Here is a 24,239-nt window from a genome sequence, read left to right as displayed (position 1 = left end):
CAAGAAAAGACACATTCTTTGATGAATGGGAGGGGAGGAAGAGGAGGGAGGCTCGCTGGCCAGACAATAATAAATGCTCATGTGGGTGCAGGGGAAGACTAAAGAGGAGGTGGTAAAACAGGGTGGCAGCAGGAGGCATGGAGGCAAGCACTTACACACACAGTCCTGCAGTCATGCTGACATGCAGGGAGATGCTTGGATAAACACTCGGGCTGGACAGATGTGGGAGTCTACCAACAAATACTTGGGGATTTGAGAAAAGACATATTTATTAACCGTTGCTACTGATACATTCATGAATGTGATGGTACACACAGGGGACCAGGTTATGAAGAGTTCTTAGACATGACCAAACAGCTCGAGGGAAATGCGTCTCTGGCCTTAGGGACTCAGAGCCATCTGGCATAGCAGTGTCCAGAGGACGTTCAGACCTACATACTCGGGGAAGTAGCCAGTGGAGTCGTAAAAGCCCATGGGCAGGTGAAGCGATTGGTCTCTCCAGCCAGAGGAAAGAGGAATCATAAAAATAGATATATTGGAGTATTTAGTGCAATGGACTAATGGATCATGAAAACATCAGCCTCCCACCCCTGAGACCAAAAGAACTAGATGGTGCTCGGTGATCACTATCAACCGCCCTGCAAGGAATCGCATGGGAAGGTCCTGGTGAGTCCTGCAGAGAAATGTGGAACAAAACCCCAAATCGCAAAAGAGACCAGGCTCATTGGTCAGATAGAGATTGGTAGAGATTCCAAAGACTACGGCCCTTGGTTGCTCTTCAGATCTGGAACAGAATTCATCCCCCACCCCTCCCCCCATGCTAGAGCAATCAGCCATGAAGATCACAGGGACAACTTTGGCCCAAGGACAAAGTTCAGAGGGTCAGAAAAGATGGAGGCAGGGAAATAGGAAATGCCTGGAGGAAGTAGGATATGGGATGTTTCATGGAGGGATGGCGATGGATGTGTAAAACTGTTGATCTCTTCTGTCAAACCTTCATTTAATGTACAATAAAAAGATGTTTTCGCAGAGTTCATGATGTAGGATTGGGTTTGTAGTACCAAAAGGAGTAACTAAATCGTCTTGGCTGTTTGGAGCTCATTCTTATAACTCGGTGGTCCACGGGCCACTAAGAGCTCAACGTCATTGGTGGTGGTTCATATCCCAGCCCACACCCCAGAGAAGCAGGTCCAGCCATCGCACAAGGGGTACGGTACGCCATTTCAATGCTCAATCAGTATGGCCCCCCAGATGCTGCTACAGATAGCCAAATGGCCTTTGGCAGAAAGAAAGTTCCTGACTCAGTAGAAGTACTTGCTTTATGATGAACGATGCCGTACATGGCTGCCTCTCTAGTTGAGTCTGACGCTGTTGTTCACATTCCATCTCGTTTAGACTTGACATTGTCCTTTGGGGGAAGGGAATATTCTCTTGCTCATGTCATAACTGAGGGAATTGAGCAGTAAGAAGGCTATGTCCGGTGTCAAGCAGGTCCAGGGGCTAGCAGGAGAAAGTGACGGGGCAACAGCCCTCACACTCTGGACCCTGGTTTCTACTTCCTCTTTCGTCTAGTCGCCCCAAGACTCCTTCCCACCTGGCCAGCGTCTCATCTTCATCATGAGAAGGGATCTGCTGCCCTTGAAGCCGAGAGCCATCATTTGGAAAAGGAGAGCATCCTCAACGCGTTTATGCAAACTCCTTTCTCCTGAAGTCTTCATCAAACTGCTCAACCTTGCTGAAGCACAAGATCGTTACGGATTCACACGGGTTCATTTTTTTTTTTCCAGGAAGGATGCGTTTCAAATCAATAGTCCATTCGACCTCTTGGAAGGAAACACTTACCTGGTCTTGTAGCAACAAACCCACAAACACGCATGGTGCCCTGCGGGTGTCTCACCCACCCAGTCCTGTCGGGGTTCTTTTTTGGCCCCTGCAGTTTGAACCCTGTTTGGAGAAGAGTAAACACAATACCCAATCCTGAAGAAAGGACCGTTCTGCGATGTGGTTGAAAGTCAGAATCTTACGGAAAAGTGGCTTCCAGAATTCTGTCTGGTGTGATTGGATGGAATTTGCCAGTCAGTCCTCCCCCACACCTCCCCGTTCTGACTTCCTTCTTAAAACATGCTCAGGATTAAGTCTTGAGCACTGTCTTCCGGAGGAAAAGTAACTTATTTGGAAAAGCAGTGACAAACACCTCTTTCCTTTGGCACAGGATGGAGCGCTTGGCCATGGACCGCTGTCTATTGTTCTGCAGACAGCCAACCGCTGTTTCTCACCCGGGTTGTCCGACTGCACTGCTCCCGGCTCTCCCGCTCCTCAGGGATATGAAGTGAAGGGCCCTGACCCAGAAAGTGGCAGGTAATCTAAAAAAAAAAAGACAGATAGAAAGGGTTTTTTTCCCCCTTAAGATTTTTATATAATTTTATACTCTTTTGAACTCTCTCCTACAGACTCTCTCAGCCACGCAAAATGGGGTCTCGGAGGTGTGGACGTTGCTTAAGTGGTCTGCTGGTTCCATTAGCACTGTGGAGTGTCGTGGTCAATCTATTACTGTACTTCCCCAACGGGCAAGCCTCCTATGCCTCCAGCAATACACTCAGCAACTACGTGTGGTACTTTGAAGGCATCTGTTTCTCAGGTATCATGGTAAGTGCGGCTTTGGAAACTTGGGATCGCACCAGGGGACTTTGACTAGAAATTGCCGTGTTCCTAAGTAAAAATCACAAATAATGGAAAAATCATCCTGTGCGCCCTGGGTTTGGGACGTGGGTGGGCCGGGGAGGAGGAGAGTTTACTAGGGTGGAGATGCTGTTTCATTTTCCACGAGCCACACCTTTCTGTAGTTCCATCCGTGCAGGGAATCAGTTCTGGTGAAACCTGGTGGGACATTATACTGGGAAAACGTCGCGTCCCCATGAATGCCACATTTAAATGAGGTCGTCTCCAGGAGCATTGCTTTTGTCCAGAACGAATCTGCTGCCAGCACTCGCCATGCCCATCGATGACGGGACGGTGTGGAAAACACACAGACTCTGCTTTCAGCCAAACCTACGTTTAAATCTAAACCCTGTCATTTGGGCTGTGAGAATGTTCGCCAGTGATCCATTAGCATCCAACCTCTGTTTCCCCATCTGAAAAACACAGAGAGTAATATCTACTCTGCAGGAAAATTGTGGGGAGTAAATAAAATTCCATATGTAAAATGCTTGCGTCTGAGCCAGCCACGACTGTGGTTTTAGCTACTCCTGGGAGCATGGCCAAGTCATTAGTAAATAGTCCCTCATGAGACCCCCCGTAATGGAGGACATTTTTGGAAAGTGAAATCAAAGGCTCCATAGTAAGAAACTATGAATGTGCTTACGATGAGTGTGTGCCCTTTGGATAGAGACAAACTGGGAGCAAATCACGGTGCCCACTCAGGAAGAGCCACTTTTTTTCTGGCCGTGTCACTTCTGAAAATAGCACATCATACACGGTCAGCTTTCCGCAGCACCAGTAACACCAGAGAAAATTCCTTAAAATTTATTGACCTATCTCTGTGGCTATTTAATGATTATAAGATTTGAATAGCTGTTACAAAACCATTTTTATGTACTTATTGTGTTTGCATGTTGGATGAGGAAACTGGAAAACGTTCCTACTATGGAAGTCACTGTGTGGTAACTAATGCTGCTGCCACTGCAAACGCAAACCTTTGGGAAAGAGTGGGGTGTGCGCGAGTGGGGTGCGTGCGAGTGGGGTGTGCGCGTGTGGGGTGTGCATGCTAACTATGTCCAGATCCACGAAAATGCCTACGTGCTTTGACTTGTAGCTCCCAAAGAGCACATTTCTTTCTAAAGAAATCATTCAATACAAGGAGAGAGTCAGATAAACAGATATTTGCACTGCTGTTATTTAAAGTAGTAAATAACTAAAAGAAACATGCTGGCAGAGCATCGGCAGATGAATGTGCGTGCTCGCTTCAAACAATGATGTCAATTGCGATTATGAAGCTGCAGAAACATGGAAAAGGTATACTAGTTAGTGTTCAGGGGGAAAGGAGATACAATAAAATTATGAGTAGATGATGATGGGGACTGTATGAAATAGGCTCCTGTGGGAAAGCTATTAAAGTACATGTGCAAGTACCCTGACCTCAGGGTGATGAAATTAATGGTGATTGTCTTCCAGTATTCTTGAGTCTTCATTGCAATTATAGTTTTACATGAAGCAAAATGAAGGGCAGGTCCTCCTTCATCCCAGGTGATACACAGGCATCAGGGCTCCAGACCAAGGACTGCATTATTTTCGCTGCTATTAGAATGTTGTGGGTTTTTTTAAATCATTCTTCAGTCATACCTCCTCATTGTTTCCTTCTATATGCAATGGCAATATGGCAATAAATGGAAGAATTGCTAGTCATAAATAAGACAGTCCAGAATTTATTAAAATCCATGATAATGCATGGTATAGAAAAGGATATGAGATCCTTTTGCTTATCATCCATGCAAAACGTTCAAAACAGAGGAATAAAAACTGTTCTCTATTTTTTATTACCCCAGCCTTCTTGCACAAAAAATATTAGATCCACATCAAACCTTTTTAAAGAGAAAATAGATGATTAAATGTATAGATAAATCAACGAAAGGTCAAGGAACACAGGAACTGCCAAGACTGGTTACAAACATGAAAATAGCTGTGTGCTCAGTGTTGAAATTCAGTACAAAACTGCAAATATAAGGGATAGACGGACAAGGTGCCACCTGCAACATTGTGTCTGCCCAGCCTGAGGATTGGAAATAGTTAGTGAGAGTGTTTAGATCTCGAGCTGTTTGTCTAAGTGACCAAGAAAGGTAAGTAGAATACATCGAATACTCTCCATTTGTCGGCTCGAAGCAAATGATAAAACACATTTGAAAATTTGGACTTGAGGGCATTTCAATGTGTGGAGACATTGAACTTGTTGACTTTGAGTGAAAAGGTGCAGTTTCAGGTGTGGACAGCGTGGGTAGTGCAGGTGAGTCACACTGTCAGCTGCTAAGTGAAAAGTCAGAGGCTTGGTCTGCCCAAAGATGTCTTGGGAGAAAGACATGACAATTGGTGTCCCACAAAGAAGTCCCTGAAAGCTCAGTGGGACCCAATTTTACTCTGACTTGAATCTAAACCCACTCAAAGGTGACCAGTTACTGGGGGTGAGTTTTCCGTCCATCAGATCCCCCACTATGGGTGTCATGAGAAATGCGGGTTTTGTTGTCCAAGATGGGTTTTCCTTCTTTGTACCTCTTGATCCTCCTTGATCCCTAATCCTTAGATCCTTATCTTGGCTAAACAGGAAGATCATGATAGCTAAGGTTGATGGTCCCTTACTGTGACCCAAGTACTGTGCTCAAAGTGCACAGAAGTTCCCTCATAGCAACCCATGAGGGAGTCCTCATGCCCTGAGAAAGGGGAGCGCTTTCAAGCTCACACAACTAGGGAGTGGGAGAACTGGGATTGGAGCAGAGGTCTGCCGGACCCCAGAGTCCACTTTTGGAATCATGTCTCACAATGAATGTGAGCATCAATGAATGTGCCTTTTTAAGATTATTCATCGGGAGCGAGTCAGTACATATATCATTCCATTGTTCAGTCACGTCAAACAGCACCGGACAAGGGTTACCAGAATCTGCTTCCAGACATTCTTTTTCTACACAGACTCCTTGACATTGTCTCCCTTTTAACCACCCCCCCACTCCACCCCTACCACTGCCTGCCCCCCCCCAAAAAAACCTTATTCACTTGTTGTCCCTATAAGTTCATCCATCCTGGGTTCCATCTACTGAAAAATGGAAAAGCATATCACACAACTTCAAGAGGTGACCTTCCATTCGCACAGCACCTCTGAGATGCACCCTAGTATGACTGCTCCTTTTTTTGACATTGTGTCTCTTCTTCCTGTAGATGCTTCTCGTAGCAGCCGCTCTTCTTGCCCTGGAGAATGAGAACGGCTGCAGATGCTGCCACAGTGAAAACTGCAGCAAGAAGTACATGGTAAGAGGGACGGACGGACTGACAGAGCGGACTTCAGAAATGCTAACATGCTCACAGTATCATGTTCTTGCAGTGACCCTGTTCGTCCAGAGCCCAGGTGTCACCTCCAAAGTCTCTTCCATGTTCCTTTCAGTCTTTGTTCCACCTGTGTTCTGCTGATTTTTCCCAGAAATTCAGGATTTAAAGACACCTGAAATTAGAAAATAATATGACCAAACTGGACCAGAGGCCAAGTGACGCGCTGGTTAAGTGCTTGGCTGTGAACCAGAGGTCAGCTGTTTGCACCCGCCATCTGCTCCCCAGGAGAAAGATATGACTGGCCGTCTGTCTGCTGCTGTAAAGACACTCCCCCCCCCCCACTGTTGAGTTTGTTCTGATTCATAGAGACTATAAAAATTGGAAGCCATTTAAGAAGGAGAGAGAGCTGCACTCTGGCCAGTGGTTCCCTTGATAAATTTGGGTACTCATTCTTCAATTTCGAGAGAAAGTAGAAATAGGAAATTTTATGTGGAACATATGAATTATAAGATGTTAACTGAGTCTAATTTAAGAAACCACGTGGGCCCATGAAGGCACACCTCGCGGGCTAACTTTCAGCCTGAACCAGCTTGTAAATTCTGAAGCTCCCAGACTGAAGTTGAGACCACTTCTAAGTGCACTTCTCAGTTGCTGTTACCTCTCTGTGGGGCCTGCCTGGTTTCTCCTCAAACTCTGTGCTTTGTGAATGTTGAGAAAACAAATATTAGTTCAAGAAGAACACTTGGAATCATAGCAGACATCTTGATTATCTTTCCTGTATTTCACATCGGCTGTGCACCCCGGGCGCCTTCACTGGGTGCGGTCGTCCTAGCAGATTCCCATCTGCGTTTCACAAAGCAGGAAACTGCTCTGGCCCCTGCTTGCCTTTGAGTCTGCCTTGGTTGGGCAGTGGCATCCATTCCTCCGATTCCAGTATGCAATGGGCACAGACGTAGTAGACATTGTACTTTGGTTGTCCATTTCCTCCAACGAGGAAATTCCTCACCTCTCTTTGCAGTGAACTGCTTAAGGCTACACTTGGCAAGCAAGGCGAGTCCTTCCAATACTTCCTTCTTCCTATTTGGAAGTTGGCACTGATGAATAGGCAAAATTTCGTCTTAAACTGAAACTCATGCTTGAGGTCACCCTAAATTGAGATGGATTTGCTAGCAATTGGTTTGCTTTTCAATTTTATTTTTCCAACTAGAGAGCTATGGTGAAGTAAACAAATAATGAGATGGCCCAATGTACCCCAATGAGAGGACAAAATTTGATGAAAACCAACCTGAGAACTAGGGTGTCAGAAAGGTAGTAGCGACGTATAAAAATGTCCGTGAGAAAACATGCAGTAAGGGGCGAAAGGCCCAATTGCTCTTCGTGTGTGTGTTTGTGTGTGTGTGTGTTTAAAGGCTACTTCCTCTGATTTTCCATAACATATATGTTAATTAATTAATATTTAATCCAATCATTGGATTACTTGTCATGTCTTCCCCTAGTTTGTTTGTTTTACTCTAATGCAATTTTCATTTGGTTCTCATGGAAGCTTAAAGTGATGAAATATACTAAATAGCTCTTTGATAGAATTTGTTTAAATCATGAAAACGCATGCTGAAACGTCGGAAAGGATGTGGGTTATTGTTAGAGTCTCCACCTTTATTGGCACATTATTCAAGTGTGTTTTGTAATCACTTTTTCCCTTAATAAACACACTTGGAAAGGCAATCACGTTGTGGCAATGTGGCAATGAACACTTTGAGCTGTTCTTTCTATAGGCTAAATACACCTGGTCCTCCGGAGGTTATGCATTAGACATACTGTTAAAACACTCAGTAATTATCACCAGATGTTGACTTCATGAGCTAGCCTACGTTCATTTTTAGCCTTGAACTTTGGTCGGAAAAAAACTGCTTAGTCACCTAGTTTACATCCATTTTTTAGCCTAATGGATGGTGTAATGCTAAATTCTGCCATTTAGACAAACTTTTTATTTATTGTTTTTTAATCTAGTCCACCATGTATGTAAATTAGAATGTAAGAGACCGGATTAGAAGATGTTCAGGTTGCTTTTTGATGAGTTCAAGGAAGGCAGTAACTCTCCTTTCTTTTTAAAAAATCATTTTATTGGGGCTCATACACTCTTATCACAACCCATACAAGCATCAATTGTGTACAGCACACTTATACATTCGTTGCCCTCGTCATTCTCAAAGTTCGCTTTCCATTTGGGTTCCTGGAATCAGCTCCTCATTTTCCTTTTTCCCCTCCCTGCTCCCCCTCCCTCATGAACCCTTAATAATTTATAAATTATTATTTTCTTATCTTACACTGCCCGGCATCTCCCTTCACCCACCTTTCTGTTGCCTATCCCCCAGAGAGGAGGTTACATGTAGATCCTTGTGATTGCTTCCCCCTTTTTACTCCCCCTCCCCTTCCCTCCCATTATCACCACTCTCAGCACTGGTCCTGAGGGTTCATCTGTCCTTGATTCCCTGTGTTACCAGTTCTCATCTGTACCGCTGTGCATCCTCTGGTCTAACCAGGTCTGCAAGGTAGACTTGTGATCATGATAGTTGGGGGGAGGAAGCGTTTAAGAACTAGAGGAAAGTTGTGTGTTTCATTGATGCTACACTGCACCCTGAGTGACTCATCTCCTCCCACTACCCCTCTGCAAGGGATGTCCAGTTGTCTACAGATGGGCATTGGGTCCCCATCATGTGCTCCCCTCATTCACGATGATATGATCCCCCCCCCCACCTTTGGTGCTTGAAACCTGGTCCCCTTGGCCCTTCATGATCACACATGTTGGTGTGCTGCTTCCATGTGGACTTTGTTGCTTCTGGGCTAGATGGCCGCTTGTTTGCCTTCAAGCCTTTAGGACCTGAGACGCTATATCTTTTGATAGCTGGCACCACCAGCTTATGCACAGGTCTGTCTTCAGTGATCATTTCGGGAAGGTGGGTATCGTGAAATGATCGTTTAGCTGAGCAAGGTGCTCTTGTATTAAGGGAATGCACATGAAGAGGCCAATGTCCACCTGCTACCCAACTACTAAACCTATAAATCTATGCACATAGGTCCATTTCCCCCATAATCATAAATATATTTACATATGCACATGTCTGTATTTAGGCTTCTATCTATACTCTACTCCTTTCCTCTATTTCCTTACGCTTTCCTCCTGTCCCACTACCATGTTCAGCCTTCATTCTGGTTTCAGTAATTCCTCTCAGTTACCTTGCCCTTGGTCACTCCCTACCAGTCCTCCCATCCCCTCCCTCCCTCCACTGGTTTTGAACCACTCGTTGTTCCCTTGTCCCTGGGTTGGTCAACACTTCTTCTTTTCCCTACCTCCCACACTCTCATGTCCCTCCGGGATCGTTGGTCCCATTATTTTCTTCTCACATTGTTTTTCCAGCCTATCTTATCTAGGTGGATCTGCAGATATAGCAATATGTGCATACAAATGCAGATGGCTTTGACAGCACCCAAGTGGCACGTAAGAACCTGGCGTCAATGGCAGCAACACCGACAAGCTAACAAACAAAAAAGCCACTGACATAGAAAATTTAAAAGAAGAGTAAAAAAGAAAAAAAAACCCAAAAAAACAACAGAAAAAAAGAGAAAGAAAGAAAAGCCTGTTAGTAGTTCAAGGTCCGTTTGTTGATGTTTAAGAGTGTTTTCCAGATGAGTCTGATGGGGTGCCATGTCCTGGCCCCAAAGTCCATCCTTTAAACTCCCTCGGGATCTCCTTGCTCTGCTTCCCCCACTGCTCCATTGCACGCCCCCAGTGTTTAGCCTCAGTGTGGTGGGGGCAGCTCAGTCGCGCATCCCACATTGTATCTCGGGTGCTGTCCCCTGTAGGGCCATGGGTCAGTGCAGGATGTTGCATCTTGCAGTGGGGCCAGCTATATGGTCCTCTCTGTACATTGGGCCCTCCGAGCCGGGCTGTCGTCCTCTGAGCTTGGTGGCCCAGGTGTGCTCCGCTCCGTTCTTCCTCCTTCCTTTACTTCAACTTCCTTCTGGGTGTGGTGTGGTAGGTCAGTTCCTTTCCAACACCAGATTATCTATTTTCATTTTCTGTGGTACTCCCTTCGATGGTGGTGTTGGGCTAATGCTGGCTGGGGCTGGCATATGGTCCAGTCTCTTTGTGTATTCCTCCACACTTTACGTTGCCCTCCTGGTTTGGCGTGTCATGGTGGGGTCCATATGCATGTTCCAGTTCTAAGGGGACACAACCATGGGAGAGTTAGTGCCCTGTTCCCCCCATGCCATCCACTCGGTTTCTCCCCACCCTGCTTCTCCCTCCACCTGCCCCGCTTCCCCTTCTTTATGTTGGGCTCTCATGTACCTCCCTAGGGACATGTAATTTGCATTTCCACAAAGCTTGAGGCTGCCCTTCTTCCAGGACCTTTCCCTGCTGTCTGTCCCTCTCTTCTTCAGTTCTCCGAGGAAGCACATCCCTTATCCCACCGCACCTCAGCCCCTTACGGAAAACGGGGCCTGTCATCAATGAAGTCATGTTCAGAGAACCCCGAGTCACCATTTGTACCCGTGAGCATCAGCGCCTCCTTGCCCTTCAGAATCTGGTTGTTATTTGTCGCTCGCTGTCTGCTGAGGTGCTTTCTGGATCCTTAAAGTGCTGGAGGCGAACAGTTCAGTTCTGAATTGACTTTGCTTTGTTTTCACTTTGTCCGAAGGTTGTGGGCTCCTGTTAATCTGTTTAGCATTGCTTAATCCTTGACTTTTTCATCAACTGACTGTTACACATTTCTGTTTGGCTGTCCTCCTTACATGGTAACATCAACATTTCCAGGACTGAAGTTCTCTACCTCCCAAACCAAAAGGCTCCTCTCAGAATCCCTATTGATCTCCTTTTCAGAATTTGGAAGGTTCAAATTCTGGATAACCCAAAGCCTGCATCCACCTAGCATTTCCTCCTGAAGGTTTCTTTCCCCCTTTCTCTTCTTTTCTCCTGCTGCCTCTCTTGCCTTCTCTTGACCACATGAGATGGTCTCCACATGGGCTCTATCACTTCCATTCTGTGCACACACTACTACTGTCCGGGAAATCTTCCAGAAATGCATTGTTCATGTTATGCTTAGTCCCAAGACCAATCGCAGGCTTCTTCCAAACTCACTGCCATCAAGGCAATTCTGACTCATAGTGACTCTGTAAAACAGGGTAGAATTGCCTCTGTGGGTTTCTCAGACCATCATTTTTTATTGGTGTATTGACCTTATCTTTCTCCCAAGAAGTAGTTAGTGGTTTGAAACCACAGAACTTGGCATTAGCAGTCCAAAGGTAACTCACTACATCACCAGAGTTCTTGTGTGGCTTCTTACTGGTGGGTTGGGGTGTTAGATCAGGTTCACTAGAGAAACAAATCCAAGGATACTCATATATGTGTAAGACAGAGTTTTATATCAAAGAGCAATAATGTATTGAAACAACATCCCAGCCCAGTCCAGGTCAAGTCCATATATCTGATACTGGTCCATAAATGCCTCTTCAGACTCAGACAGCACATGCAATGATGCACAATGCAGGAAGGTCACAGGCTGGTGGGTGCAAAGTCTTGTGGATCCAATGGCAGTGGAAGCATCTCAGCGCTGACACAGGTCTCTATGTGGCTCCTCCAGCTCCTGAGTGTGATTCTTTAACAGGAAGATGAACCAGAGAGAGTGTATATGGCCCACCTCCAGGTAGAAAGACAGGGAGTTTCCAGAACCCTCATGAGAAAGCCACACCCACAAGAAGGCGTCATCAGGCTGTGACCTGATTGACAGGCCAGACTCCACCCCTCCACTTATTAATCAAGTTGACATGAAAATCTGTAACCATCAAATGGGGGAACAGAAAAGCTTATTTCAGATCTTGGGGCAAGGCCGACTTTTAAATTTTTTAATAGTTTTATTAGCACTCCATCCACATGTCATACAGCAGTCTGATACATCTTATAACAGATAACAGGAAAACATTCAAATAATGGAGACATGGCAAAATACACAGGAAGTGACTTGAAGAAATGTTTCTGCTGACCAGATTTGGGGGTTTTCTGGGCATCTAAAAGAATAGTGACACTAGTGGATGACAGCACATTGAATCCAGGAGCCTGCCCAATACAGAGAGAAGCAGGTAGGGGAGAAATAAATGAAAGAATGGAATATATGCTGTACAGAAAAACAGCAATTTATAAATCCAGAAGGAATAATAGCATGAGAGGAGCAGCATATTGGCTCCAATGTAATCATTGATCACAGGTGGAACTGAGGATCACGAGTGGACAAAAGTCCACCCTTTGAAATGTTGGGAGCAGGATTGGACACAGAGGGAAGGGTATCACCCCACAGACTATGTATGAGATACTTTCCACCACCTTTGAAGATTCCATTTCCCCACGAAGCTTCTGAAACCTCCTCATCCTAATTACAAAATGAGAAACATGCTTTTACAGTGGAAAGAGCTGGAGGGGTGTAGTTCAGAAAGCCAACTTAGCATCACGTCCACGGAGCAGGACAAACTGGCATGAGGAGCCTCCTGGTGCTCACCCCACCGAGGTAGAATCCCTGTATAAATGCATCCCCTGAATGCCATCTTGCAGTATCACCAGAAAACCTACTGGGAAAGATTCCTAGAAAGAAGGGAAATTTTTCAATAGGATAAAAAGTGAAATGATAGTCAGACTATCACATACTTAAGGAAACTAAAGAGACATAAATTTGTACCCAAACCCTCATTGAATCCTGTTTCAAAATGTTGTTGTTGTTGTTGTTGTTGTTTTAAACTCTAAAATGTATTTAGGGACAATGGGGGGAACAGATTACCAACCATCATCTCAGACTCATGCCAACTCCGTGCATGTCTGTAAACTCCACAGGGGTTTCAATGGCTAGGGTTTCAGAAGTAGGCCACCCGGACTTTCATCTGAGATGCCTCTGCATGGACTTGAATCCCCAAGCTTTTGGCCAGCAGCCAAGTACTTGTTCATTATTTGCATAACCTGAATTCAGATTTCATGGTAGAAGTGAGATAATAGAAGGAAATTATTGCTAAGTTTCTTTGGTATACAAATAATATTATGGTTACCTGGGGCATCTTTATTCTTAACAGAGAGTTCTGGTACATTCAGAGGTGAGGTTCCTTGAAGTTGCCATCCAACTTATTTTAAAAAGGTTCACGGGAAAAGTTCATATGTAAATAAATAAGTGTGTGTGTTTTAAAGAGGGAGAGCAAATATTTCCAAATATTAACAATAGGTGAGTCTAGGTAAAGAGTAGGGGCCCTCCCCCACTGGATTCTAGCCCCAGTCCAAGAAGAGTGAGTTCTAATCACATGGCCCTGCTAGATACTCTGATCACTGAAGATAAGGTTGCTATAGCAAAATGTGGTGAAGAACGCAGATGGTGCCCAGCCATTAATCAGAATAGTGCCTGGGGCCTTCCAGGCTGACAAACAAGCAGCCATCTAAGCAAGAAGTCAACTAAGGTCACATGGAAGGAGCACACCAACCTGTCTGATCCAACGATGACAATAACAAAATTCAAATATAACAAAGAGGGAAGTATTAGAGGTAAAATTATGAATATCCAATTTATAGAAGGTTATTGGGGGGAACGGGGGCCCAAAACCCATTTGCAGAGTACCGAGTCATTAAGCCGCTGGCAGATCCCCACGAGATACTTCTAGGTGTATTACTTGTTTGTTCCATGACAAAAATTTCTTCCCTGGCTTCTTAAATATTCATGGCGGTCTTTCCTCTTTGACCCACGATTTGTATATTTATCTCTGTATTATGATGATGATGCTATCCTTACCACTTTTCCCCTGTGTTTTATTATTTCTGTTGGGTTTTCCAATTTGTGAAGCACAGAAGGGGCAGTGGCTCAGAAACAAGACTGATGCAAGGCTTATAGGGAGGGGGGCGGACAGGGGGGGCAAGGGGGCTGAGGGAGCAAACAATGAATGTGGGGAAGGGGAGAGAGCTCTCTCTAGAACCGATGATGATTACACAATTCATTTTTAAAGTATCTTTGCAGTGGGGGGGTGGATGTTATAAAATTGATTGTGGTCTTGAATGTACAACTCTTGTTATGATTGAACTCTTGGATTATGTGATATGTGAATTAAATACCAATGGAACTGTTAAAAAGAGAGAGAGAGAGAGAGAGAGAGAGAGAGAGTGTGTGTGTGTGTGTGTGTGTGTAGGGACTTGGTGAGAGTAGCAGGTACACATCGGGCTGTGATCCTCATGGTTGGCAATTCAAAACCACCAGCAGTTCCACAGGAAAAAGACTGCTTTCTACTCCCATAAACAATAACAGTCCTTGACACCCACAGGAGTCACTATGAGTCAGCATTTACTTGTTGGCTGCAAGATACAGAGTATATGAGGATTCCTTTAACTATGCTTTAACTATGCTTTTAATTATTCAACTTGTAGATTCTTACGTTAAAAAGTTAGGGAAAAGCCCTTTGCCCTGAAGAGAGAAAGCCAAACTCCTTGACCTGCCATTCAAGGTCATTTCCATGAAATCTGCCCTAACCCTTGTACACTGCACTCCCCTTGTAAGCCTCTCAAGGAGTGGGTCCTGTTCTACCATTTTTTTCTACTCAGGTCTCTATTTCCATTGTCACTGAATCAATTCCAATTCATAGTGACCCTCTATTGAGTTTCTGAGGTTATTAATCTTTACAGGAGCATGAAAACTCATCTGGTGGGGTTGAACCAAGGACCTTGTAATTAACAAGCCAACCTTTACCCCCAAACACAAGCTGACCTCCTTTCGTATCTACATGGATCCACGTAATAGAATGGATCCATCTACCTCCTGTCTCTCAGCTCCGCATGCTCTACCTCAGACCCTTGCTCCTTCTCTTTACTGGAACGAAAACACCATCCCCCGATCAATCCCGTCCTAACTGCATTTAATTAAGCATGAACGTGACTCTCTAGGCTAGTGCCTCGCATGTTTTCTTACATTGCATTACACAAGGTATACCAAGTTAGACTTCCCACAAGGAAAACAAGACTCTCAGGTGACAATGCATAGAGGATCCATTCTCCCTAGAAAAGAGCAAGCTCCTTATAGGCTGACAGCATCGGCCTCTTCCCTGCCCTCCGTAAGAAATGATTCGTTGAGTGACTAAGTACATTCCCTAATTTCCCTAACATCATTTAAGAAATTGTTTTTAAAACCAGATGTTTTCAGATAAAATGGGCCTGGCTTGACCTGGAATTTGGTGCGAGGTGACATGCAGCAGTCCTGGGTAGGTCCAGCAATGTACGGGGTGGCTCATTGTCCACGAAAGGTCCATTGTGCGACGCTGACCTTCTCTCGTGTTTCATTTAGACAGCACTGGTGATGATCTTTTCTTCCCTTGGAATTGCTTCCTCTGGATACTGCCTGGTCATATCTGCTTTGAGTCTTGTCCAGGGCCCATACTGCCGCACCCGCAATGGCTGGGAATACGCCTTTGAAGCTTCTACCGGACGGTAAGGAAATCCCCAAATCAAAGCGCTCCGAAAGGCAGATACACTTGTCTTCTCACTCAGGCCCATGCCCCACATTTCTTTAGGGTTCCATGTGGCTACCGTAGGGTAGAATTCTCCTGTAGGTTTACTAATATCAGTCTGTATTTTCCCCCCAACCCAGATTTGTTTAGCTGTTGTCCCTCCCGTCTTTGACTGCCATTCAAACCGTGCGTACTGCCACGGGCACATCTCCATGAATGACGTGTTTCTCCCATTCTTCGGGCGAGGCCTTGATGGTTATTGTGGTCTGAGTGCTTCCAACAACCCAGCCTTGGTTTATGGCCAGACTGGGCATGTGGTGGGTGATGGCTGGAAGGGCTTGGCTAGGAGAGAAGCCCAGTGCCCTTGACCGGGTGCAATAAGGGCTGTGCCACCAGGGCCTTGATGGAGAAAGCTCTAGACAGTGTGAACAGGGACCAGACCAGAAACAAGAATTTGTACCAGGAGCCAAAACAGTTTATCTAGCATGCACCCAAGAATTGTTTAAGGAGGTAGACTTGCTCAGAACACTGATATCAAGGGGTTACTTCCTGGACCATAGAAGGCCTCACCTGGATCTTCTACTGGTTTTCTAGACTGCCAGCTCTGCTGAGGCAGCTCAGGATTTATGGCTCTCAAAGGGTCAGGAGAGACCCACTGATCGTTTCCCTGTTGTAACCGGTGCTCAGAATTCTAACAGCATGAAATTCAGGGAGTGTCTGTTTTTGTCATCCACTAAAAATATTACATGTCCCCAGGATTGGCTCTATCGTTCAAGTATCATGTTGATTTGAGACCTTCACCACTCACCCAGGCCGCACAGAAGAACCACTTCGGTGGCACATGGCCACCTTCCTCCTGAAGGTTCCATAAGATGCCACGTGGTGCGGCCTCTTTTAGAAAGCAAAGCTCTCTCCATAGTTCAGCATCACCCGGTAGGCACCTCAAGCCTTCCTGCAAAAAAAAATGCCACCTTCCTGTGTGCTGGACAAGTCCTTGTTGCAGAAGACTCTGAAAGAAAGCCCCATGATGCCCAAGCCTGCTGCCCCCAGGTGGATTCTGACTTGGGATAGCATGCATTTCAGAGTAGGACTGCTCCCTCGGGTTGGCAATGGCCAGGTTCTTAGAGAGTAGGTAGCCAGGCCTTTCCTCCACAGTGCTTGCTGGGGGGGGGGGTGGGAGCCTTCAGAGCTACAACTTTGGGGCCACTCCAGGAACTTGATGAGGTGCAAAAGATGAGACACTTTTATATCATCCACACTTTACCTCCCACCCCCTTGCCCCTAAACCACAGGAACCTCCTCATTCAATGAACAGATCACAGGGCTGCCTGCAGACCTCCCCATCATGCCTTTCGAGCTTCCCCAGGGGTGTGTTTCCACCGATTAAAAAATGTGAATGGTGGGTCTCCTGGAGAAGTTTCTGGGGCTTGTCTGGGGCAGAGTAGGTGTTAGGATTGAAGTTGTGCGTGTCAGATGTTTGTGTCTGTATTTCTTCACCCATCATTTCTTGTGTGCCAACCATGTGCAAGTCTTGGATGAGGTGCTTGTGAGTCAAAAGGGAGTTCTACATCTTTCTGCCCTCTGGAGAACTCAGAGACCCCATACTGAGTCAGAAGCCGTCACCTGACCAATGACCTCTGAGCTCAGATCTTAGTAGTTTATGGATTTGGTACAAGTGCCCCGCCCCTTATTTATAAACTCTATGATCTTAGACAAGTGTCTGCCTAAATTGTGGTTAGCCATCACTTCCACCTCACAGAATTCATGTAAAACGGGAATGAGGAAATGAGCAAATATGCCAGATTTTATTATTAACCTCAAAGGCCAGGTGACAATCGGCTAGGGGACCAACAGGTTCTGCCACCGGTGTGGTTGACTGGGATGGATCCTAATTCATTTCATTGATGTTTACCACCCTTATCTGGGAAGTCAGTGCTTCGGGGCTTAGAGCTGACCCCTCAGCAGCGATTCTAACAGGACCCGGGCTCTCAGTGCACGCTGCCAAGGAGGAAACAGGGATAGAGAAGGAGAGTTAGAAAGTGCCGCCAAAAAATGCGGCCCTGGAGCAGTGTGTGAAGCAGGCATCTGGGTAAACTTTCCTTCTCCTACCAGGCCTTCCTCATCTACTTCAAGACCCTCCGTGGTTTACGGAAGAATAAACAGAACCATGGTCTGGGAGGCAAGTTGAAACCTGGCATGTCATCTTGTTTGGAAGAGCTGGCTCATCTGCGGGTCCGTGCGGAGCCCTTCCCGTCATGGAAACAGCCCAGAGCAGGCACTGGCAGGGCAAGTGACCCTGGAAGCTCAGGGGACGTCAAGGGCAGGAGAAAATGGGAGGCGGGTCCCAGGACATCCTAATAGAAAAATCACATGCTTTACAGGACCCGGAGTATTTTGGCTACCTCTCACAATAATCCTGGAGTTAGGTACTGTAAGCCCAACTGTCCAGATACAACACCCAAGGTCAGATAGGGAAATTCTCTTGGCAGAGGTCACCTAAATGCAGAACTGATGGCTGCACATGCCACGGCAAAGACCGTGGGGAATATTAAGGAACCTTCCAAGTGCCTCTGAGTGTCCTGGGGCAGGTGGCTCCTGTTTGCCATCAGGGTGGCTCTGACGAGCAGCAACCTTTCAGGACAGACGAGCAAGGTCCCACCGGGCTGCTTTATGCAAGCAGACTGCTCCCCGGGTCGCCTCTCACAGCGCCGTGCCCAACCTCTCAGTCAGCAGTGGAGTGCTTAAACGTTGCACAACTAGGCCTCCTTTGGAACATGGTAAAGAAAGAGGGGGGAGAAGAGCTAAGGGAAGAGAGAAGAAAAGACAGGGAAAGAGAAGCAAGGGGGTGGTGAAAGCAAGATAGAAGAGGTCTTGGCAGTGGTAGTGTCCTGAAAATGACAAAGTCCCTCCTCCCTGGGACTCGGGCCCTCGATGATACCTGGGTCACATGCTACTGCTCTGATAGGACCTCGGCTGCTCAGAAGGGAGCACCAGCGCAGGTGGATTCTTCAGGGCTTCAAGAGCATTCTAGGAGAGATTTTTTTTTCTGGCTTGACATCTCACATAATCCTGTTCCATACTAGACTGATGAAACTGTTTGGTCCTTTCGGGTGCCACCTCATTATCTAAAACTGAACAGCTAAAGCAAAGCAGGGTTTTACGCAGACGTTCTCAAAATGTGACCCCAGGCCAGGACCATCAGCTCACCTGGGAACGTATAAAGCCCACTGCTGTCATGTGGATTCCGAATCATCGTGACCCTGTAGTGTTATCAAATCATAAATGTTGACATGGGGAGACAGCTTCATCTTTTCCCCAAGGAGGGGCTGGTGGGTTTGAACGACTACCCTTGCAGTTAGCAGTCCAACAATTACCAGGGAGGGCCACTATAGCACCTGGAGATTCATGAGAAATGCAAATTCTTGAGCTTCCACCAGACTTTCTGAATAAGAAACTCTGGGATTGGGTCCAATCATTTGAGTCTTAACAAGTCTTTCAACAAGTCACAAGCAATTCTGACTCATATTCAAGTTTGGAGTCTGTTCTAAAGAGATTTGGGACAGAATGTAGAGATTTCAACTAGGATTTCTCTTTTTGATTTTATTGAATGTGTGATTCTCAAACCCAACCCTGATAGCCCCGACTAACTTCTCCCTGCCCATCTCCCATTTGGCGTGTGCCCTGATTACCTTGCTGCCGAAATCTTCAATGTGCAGCTTCACTCCTAATCAAAACAGACTTGTTTATAAGGCAGTTACCATGTTAGTAGTAAGTTAGAGCTTCCACAGTTCTATGTATACACCAAACTATATATACATAAATTATTATTACAATGCATTAATCCACATTTACTATCATGGTATACGAGGGGGTATGCCCCCCAAACTGATTTTCCCCCCAAAGCTATGTATTTACATTTTTAAATAAAACAACCCTATCACTTGCAAAGTACTCTCCATCACACTTAATACATTTGTCAAATCTGCAATTCCATTCTTGGAAATATTTTTCAAACTCATATTTGATGCCTCCCTCATTTTCCCTTCACCTCATCTATGTTGTCAAACCACTGTCCTTTCATGTCCCTTTGCATTCATGGAAACAAAGAGAAGTTGCATGGAGCAAGGGCACGTGAATCAGGTGCACGGGGAAAGAGGCATGACATGGCTGCGTGAGCAGCTGCATTGTAGGGTGGCAAAACCAGTCCCCCATCTGCCACAAATCAGGCCTTTTTTTGTCGCACACTATTACCCAATCTTTTCAGAACCTCTAATTAGAAAGCTTGATTAACAGTCTGACCTGGTGGAAAGAAATCCAAAAGCACTGCGAGTCAACATTTTCATCTTCATCTGTTTGGGAAGTTGACAGATATTCAGGGCAAGATTTGTCATCAATTGGCATTTCACCCTTTGGAAATGAGAAAGCCATTTGTACACTTGGGTCTTTCCCATAGCACTGTCCTTGTAAGCTGGGTTCAACATCACTACACTTTCTGTGGCATTTTTCCTGAGCAGGAAACAAAATTTCACAGCAGCACACTGTTCTCTGAAATTGGCCATCACAAAAGAAACGAGGCTCAAATGAAACTGCTTTTATTAAAAAAAAAAATCACTGTGACCAGAGAGCACCTTCCCAGGCAATGCCACTGGGTGCATGAATTCAAACCGTACTGTTCAATGCTTGCCTGACGTGAAAAAATGCATACTACAAAAGCTCCGCTGTGCCCAGTGCAATTCTGTTTTTTGGGGGGAGTACCCCCTCGTATTTTCATCATACATATTGTGTGGTCCCTGGCTACAAGTTGGGCCGTGATTCACAAGGCCAGCAGTTCAAAACCGTCAGTCACTCCTCAGGAGAACTATGAAGCCATCTACTCCCATAAAGAGTTTAAGAGTTTCCATCTCAGAAACCCTCCAGGGCAATTCTACTCTGTCCCATAGGGTCACGGTAAGGTGAAATCAACTCAATAGCAGTGAGTTCTTGGAGTATTGACTTCATGAGTATATAACAATACCTGGGACCATCTTCTTTGGAGTGCATACTACATAGAGACTGACCATTGGTGTGAGTGACCACTTCCCCTCTTTTCTGACAGTTTTCTTACAGATTCCAGCACATGGAGTCAGTGCCTGGAACCTGCACATGTAGTCGAGTGGAACGTCATTTTATTTTCCATTCTCATAACCCTCAGTGGGCTTCAAGTGATTGTGTGCCTCATCAGAGTAGCCATTCAACTGTCCAAGACACTCTGTGGAACCTACTCGGTCATCATCCAGGTAACAGACCCTCTCTGGCACTTGTACCACCACCCCCCACACCCCCTTTTTCCCTGACTTCCCAAGATTCAATGAGTCTCATTGTGTCATTTCTTTAATGTTGCCAGAGTCCCGTCACTTTCTTTCCACTCCTGCTTCCCTCATCTTTACTCAGACTCTAATGTCCCATTTTCTCCCTGACAGCCTCATGTGTCTGTCGTCTAGCCTATATGGATGCAACAACTGAATAGTTGTTAAATCTACATCCTGTCTTGAGGGATGAAACAACAATAATGTTTCAAATAAGCCACATTTCAGTGTTTTGTGTACAAAATGATCAAATCACAAAGAGATCTTACCATTTTGTGCTTTGCTCATAAATTGATCAAACCTTGTGTTCAAAATTTGGGATCTTATCCTATCTAAATAGATTCTCTTTTGAACGATGCAACTCCATCCCAGTAGAGACTTATTTCCACTGATTGCATAAATGACAAATTCTGAAGAAGAGGTGGAGATGTATATTTACTTTACCCTGCTGATACTACTTGTGGTAGTTACATAATCTGGTGTCAATTTGGGTCTTGAGAGGATTAAGAGTGAAGGGGTGGAGTCTAGTCTGTCAATCAGATCATAGCCAATGAGGTCTCTGTGTGGGCATGGCCTTCTCCTGAGAATTTTGGGAAATATGGTTTTTCCTCATTGGAAGCTGGAGAGACTCTCTGCTCACTCCCTGGGAGACATTGCAGCTGACAAAACACATGGAACTACTCTAGTGCCCTGAGCTGGAGAAGCCACGTGTACCTACCCTGGTGCAACCAGACGACTGAAGCCGGAAAAGCCACATGGAGACCCCTGCCAGTGCTGAGATGCTTACAACCCCATTGGATCCAAGGATTTTCTACCCACTGGCCTGTGATCATCTTGCATTCAGTATCATTGCATGTGTTTCATGAGTCTGAAGAGAACATTATAGATTAGTGTCAGACATATGGGGTAATAACAGATTTATGGGCTTGGACTGCACTAGGTTTGGATGTTTCTAAATGTTCAATTCCTCTTGTATATAAACTTTTTGTTTGTTTGTTTATATTTTAATCATTTTATTGGGTGTGCATACTACTCATCACAATCCATACGTACATCAATTGTGTAAAGCATATTTGTACTTTCATGACCCTCATCATTCTCAAAACATCTTCTCTCCACTCAGGCCCCTGGCATCGGCTCCTCATTTTCCCCTCCCTCCCCACTCCCCCATCCCTCATGAACCATTGATTTACAAATTGATTTACAAATTATTATTTTGTCATATCTTGCACTGTCCAACATCTCCCTTCACCCACTTTTCTGTTGTTCACCCCCCCCACCCAGGGAGGAGGTCACATGTAGATCCTTGTAATCAGTTCCCCCTTTCCAACCACCCTGCTTCCATCCTCCCCGTATCGCCACTCACACCACTGGTGCTGAAGGGATCATCCACTCTGGATTCCCTGTGTTTCCAGTTCCTATCTGTACCAGTACATCCTCTGATCTAGCCAGATTTGTAAGGTAGAATTGGGATCATGATAGTGGGTGGTGAGGAAGCATTTAGAAACTAGAGGAAATTTTTATGTCTCATCATTGCTACATCGCACCCTGACTGGCTCATCTCCTCCCCAAGACCCTTCTGTAAGGGGATGTCCAGTGGCCTAAAAATGGGCTTTGGGTCTCCACTCCGCACTCCCCCCATCATTCACAATGATATGATTTTTTGTTCTGATGATACCTGATACCTGATCCCTTCGACACCTCGTGATTGCACAGGCTGGTGTGCTTCTTCCATGTGGGCCTTGTTGCTTCTGAGCTAGATGGCATCTTGTTTAACTATAAACCTCTTTCTTATGTACATATGAGTTTCTATGGATTTGTTTCTCTAGTCCACCCAAACTAACATACTGCTTAATCTGCTAAAATACTAATGTTGATTTGATTTTGATTAAAATGGCAAATCCTATTCAGAAAGTCCATAATACAGATAACTCCTGAACAACATGTCATATGTCCTGTTTAACATTATTTAATGTATAATGTCTTTTCTAATAGTGTCCATTAGATGTTTTCTATTCTGTCATGTTTTGAATATGAACTATACATTTATTTTATCTAGATTATCAACATTAATCAATCCAAATTTATAACTTTACTCACCTTTTTCCTCTTTTTCTGTAGCCTGGAATCATTTGAATAAGAACAATAACGTTAAGCAGTGGTATTGAAAAACTCAACAGACCCATAACAAAATAAGAAATAAGTTATTGAGAAACTACCCAACAAGAAAAGCACGGGACCAGATGGCTTCACAGGGGATTTCTATCACATATTCAAACAGGATCTGGGACCAATCCTACAGCAACCCTTCCAGAACATATAAAAAGACCACACACTCCCAAACATGTTCTATGAAGCCAGCATAACACTGGTACCCAAACCAGGCAAAGACACCCCAAGATGACCAGAGATGCTGAAATTCTCAACAGACAATATAATAGAGTGCTATGTAAAAAGTAATAATAATAATTCACCGTGACCAGTGGGATTCATTCCAGGTGTGCAGGGATGGTTCCATTTTCAAAAAACAATCACATAAATAAGGCAAGAAATAAAACCCACATGATCCTATCAATCGATTCAGAAAAGGCATTTGACAACATTCTACATCCATTTCTGTTCAAAACACTCAAGAAAATAGGATTTGAAGGAAAATTCCTCAAGATAATAAAAGCCACATATGCGAAACCAACAGCAAACACCATGCTCAATGAGGAAAAGCTACAAACATTCCCACTGGAAACATGGACCAGACAAGGGTGTCCCCTATCACCATTCTGATTCAACACCATGCTGGCAGTTTTAGCTAGAGTCATCAGACAACAAAGAAATCAAGGCAAAAAAAGAAATGGAACTGCCGCTGTTTGCAGATGCTACGATCCTATAGATAGAAAACCCAGAAGTCTCCATAAAAAGCCTGCTGGAAGCACGTGAGGAGTTCGGCAAGGTAGCACGATACAAAGTTAATGACCATAAATCAATTGGATTCCCATATGCCAGCAAAGAGAGCTATGAAAAAGACACTAGGAAATCAATACCATTTACAATAACCACGCAAAATTTGAGATACTGAGGAGTAAAGTTAACAAAAGGAACAAATGAACTATGCAGAGAAAACTACAGAACATTACTACAAGAAGGACCTACATAAATGGAAGAATATCCTATGCTCATGAACAGGAAGACTTAATAATGTAAAAACAACAATCTACAGATACAATGCAATACCAATTCAAATCCCAAATAAATTCTTTAGAGAAATGCAAAAACCAATTACCAATGCCATATGGGCAGTCAAAGGACCCAGAATAGGCAAAGAACTTCTGAAAAAGAAGAGCCAAGCACCCAAGAACC

The 24,239-nt window shown here is 44.9% G+C and overlaps 1 protein-coding gene across 1 annotated transcript; it reads left to right on the top strand.

Moving 5' to 3' along the window:
* The first annotated feature begins 2,469 nt into the window (after positions 1-2,469).
* On the top strand, positions 2,470-21,020 carry TM4SF18 (transmembrane 4 L six family member 18). Its single transcript, XM_075555850.1, has 5 exons — positions 2,470-2,646; positions 5,920-6,009; positions 15,378-15,520; positions 20,636-20,816; positions 21,000-21,020. The coding sequence occupies exons 1-5, from the start codon at positions 2,470-2,472 to the stop codon at positions 21,018-21,020; spliced, it is 612 nt and encodes a 203-aa protein (XP_075411965.1).
* Positions 21,021-24,239: the final 3,219 nt, after the last annotated feature.

This window comes from Tenrec ecaudatus, chromosome 8, assembly GCF_050624435.1.
Source record: "Tenrec ecaudatus isolate mTenEca1 chromosome 8, mTenEca1.hap1, whole genome shotgun sequence".
Taxonomy (NCBI): domain Eukaryota; kingdom Metazoa; phylum Chordata; class Mammalia; order Afrosoricida; family Tenrecidae; genus Tenrec; species Tenrec ecaudatus.
Note: the sequence above shows the minus strand (reverse complement) of the source record. Positions and strands in the feature narration are given on the sequence as shown.

Coding starts and splice junctions, on each gene's coding strand:
- TM4SF18 (XM_075555850.1), top strand. CDS start 2,470: ATGGGGTCTCGGAGGTGTGGACGTTGCTTAAGTGGTCTGCTGGTTCCA. Junction 2,647..5,919: donor TCTGTTTCTCAGGTATCATG/GTAAGTGCGGCT, acceptor TTCTTCCTGTAG/ATGCTTCTCGTAGCAGCCGC. Junction 6,010..15,377: donor ACTGCAGCAAGAAGTACATG/GTAAGAGGGACG, acceptor TGTTTCATTTAG/ACAGCACTGGTGATGATCTT.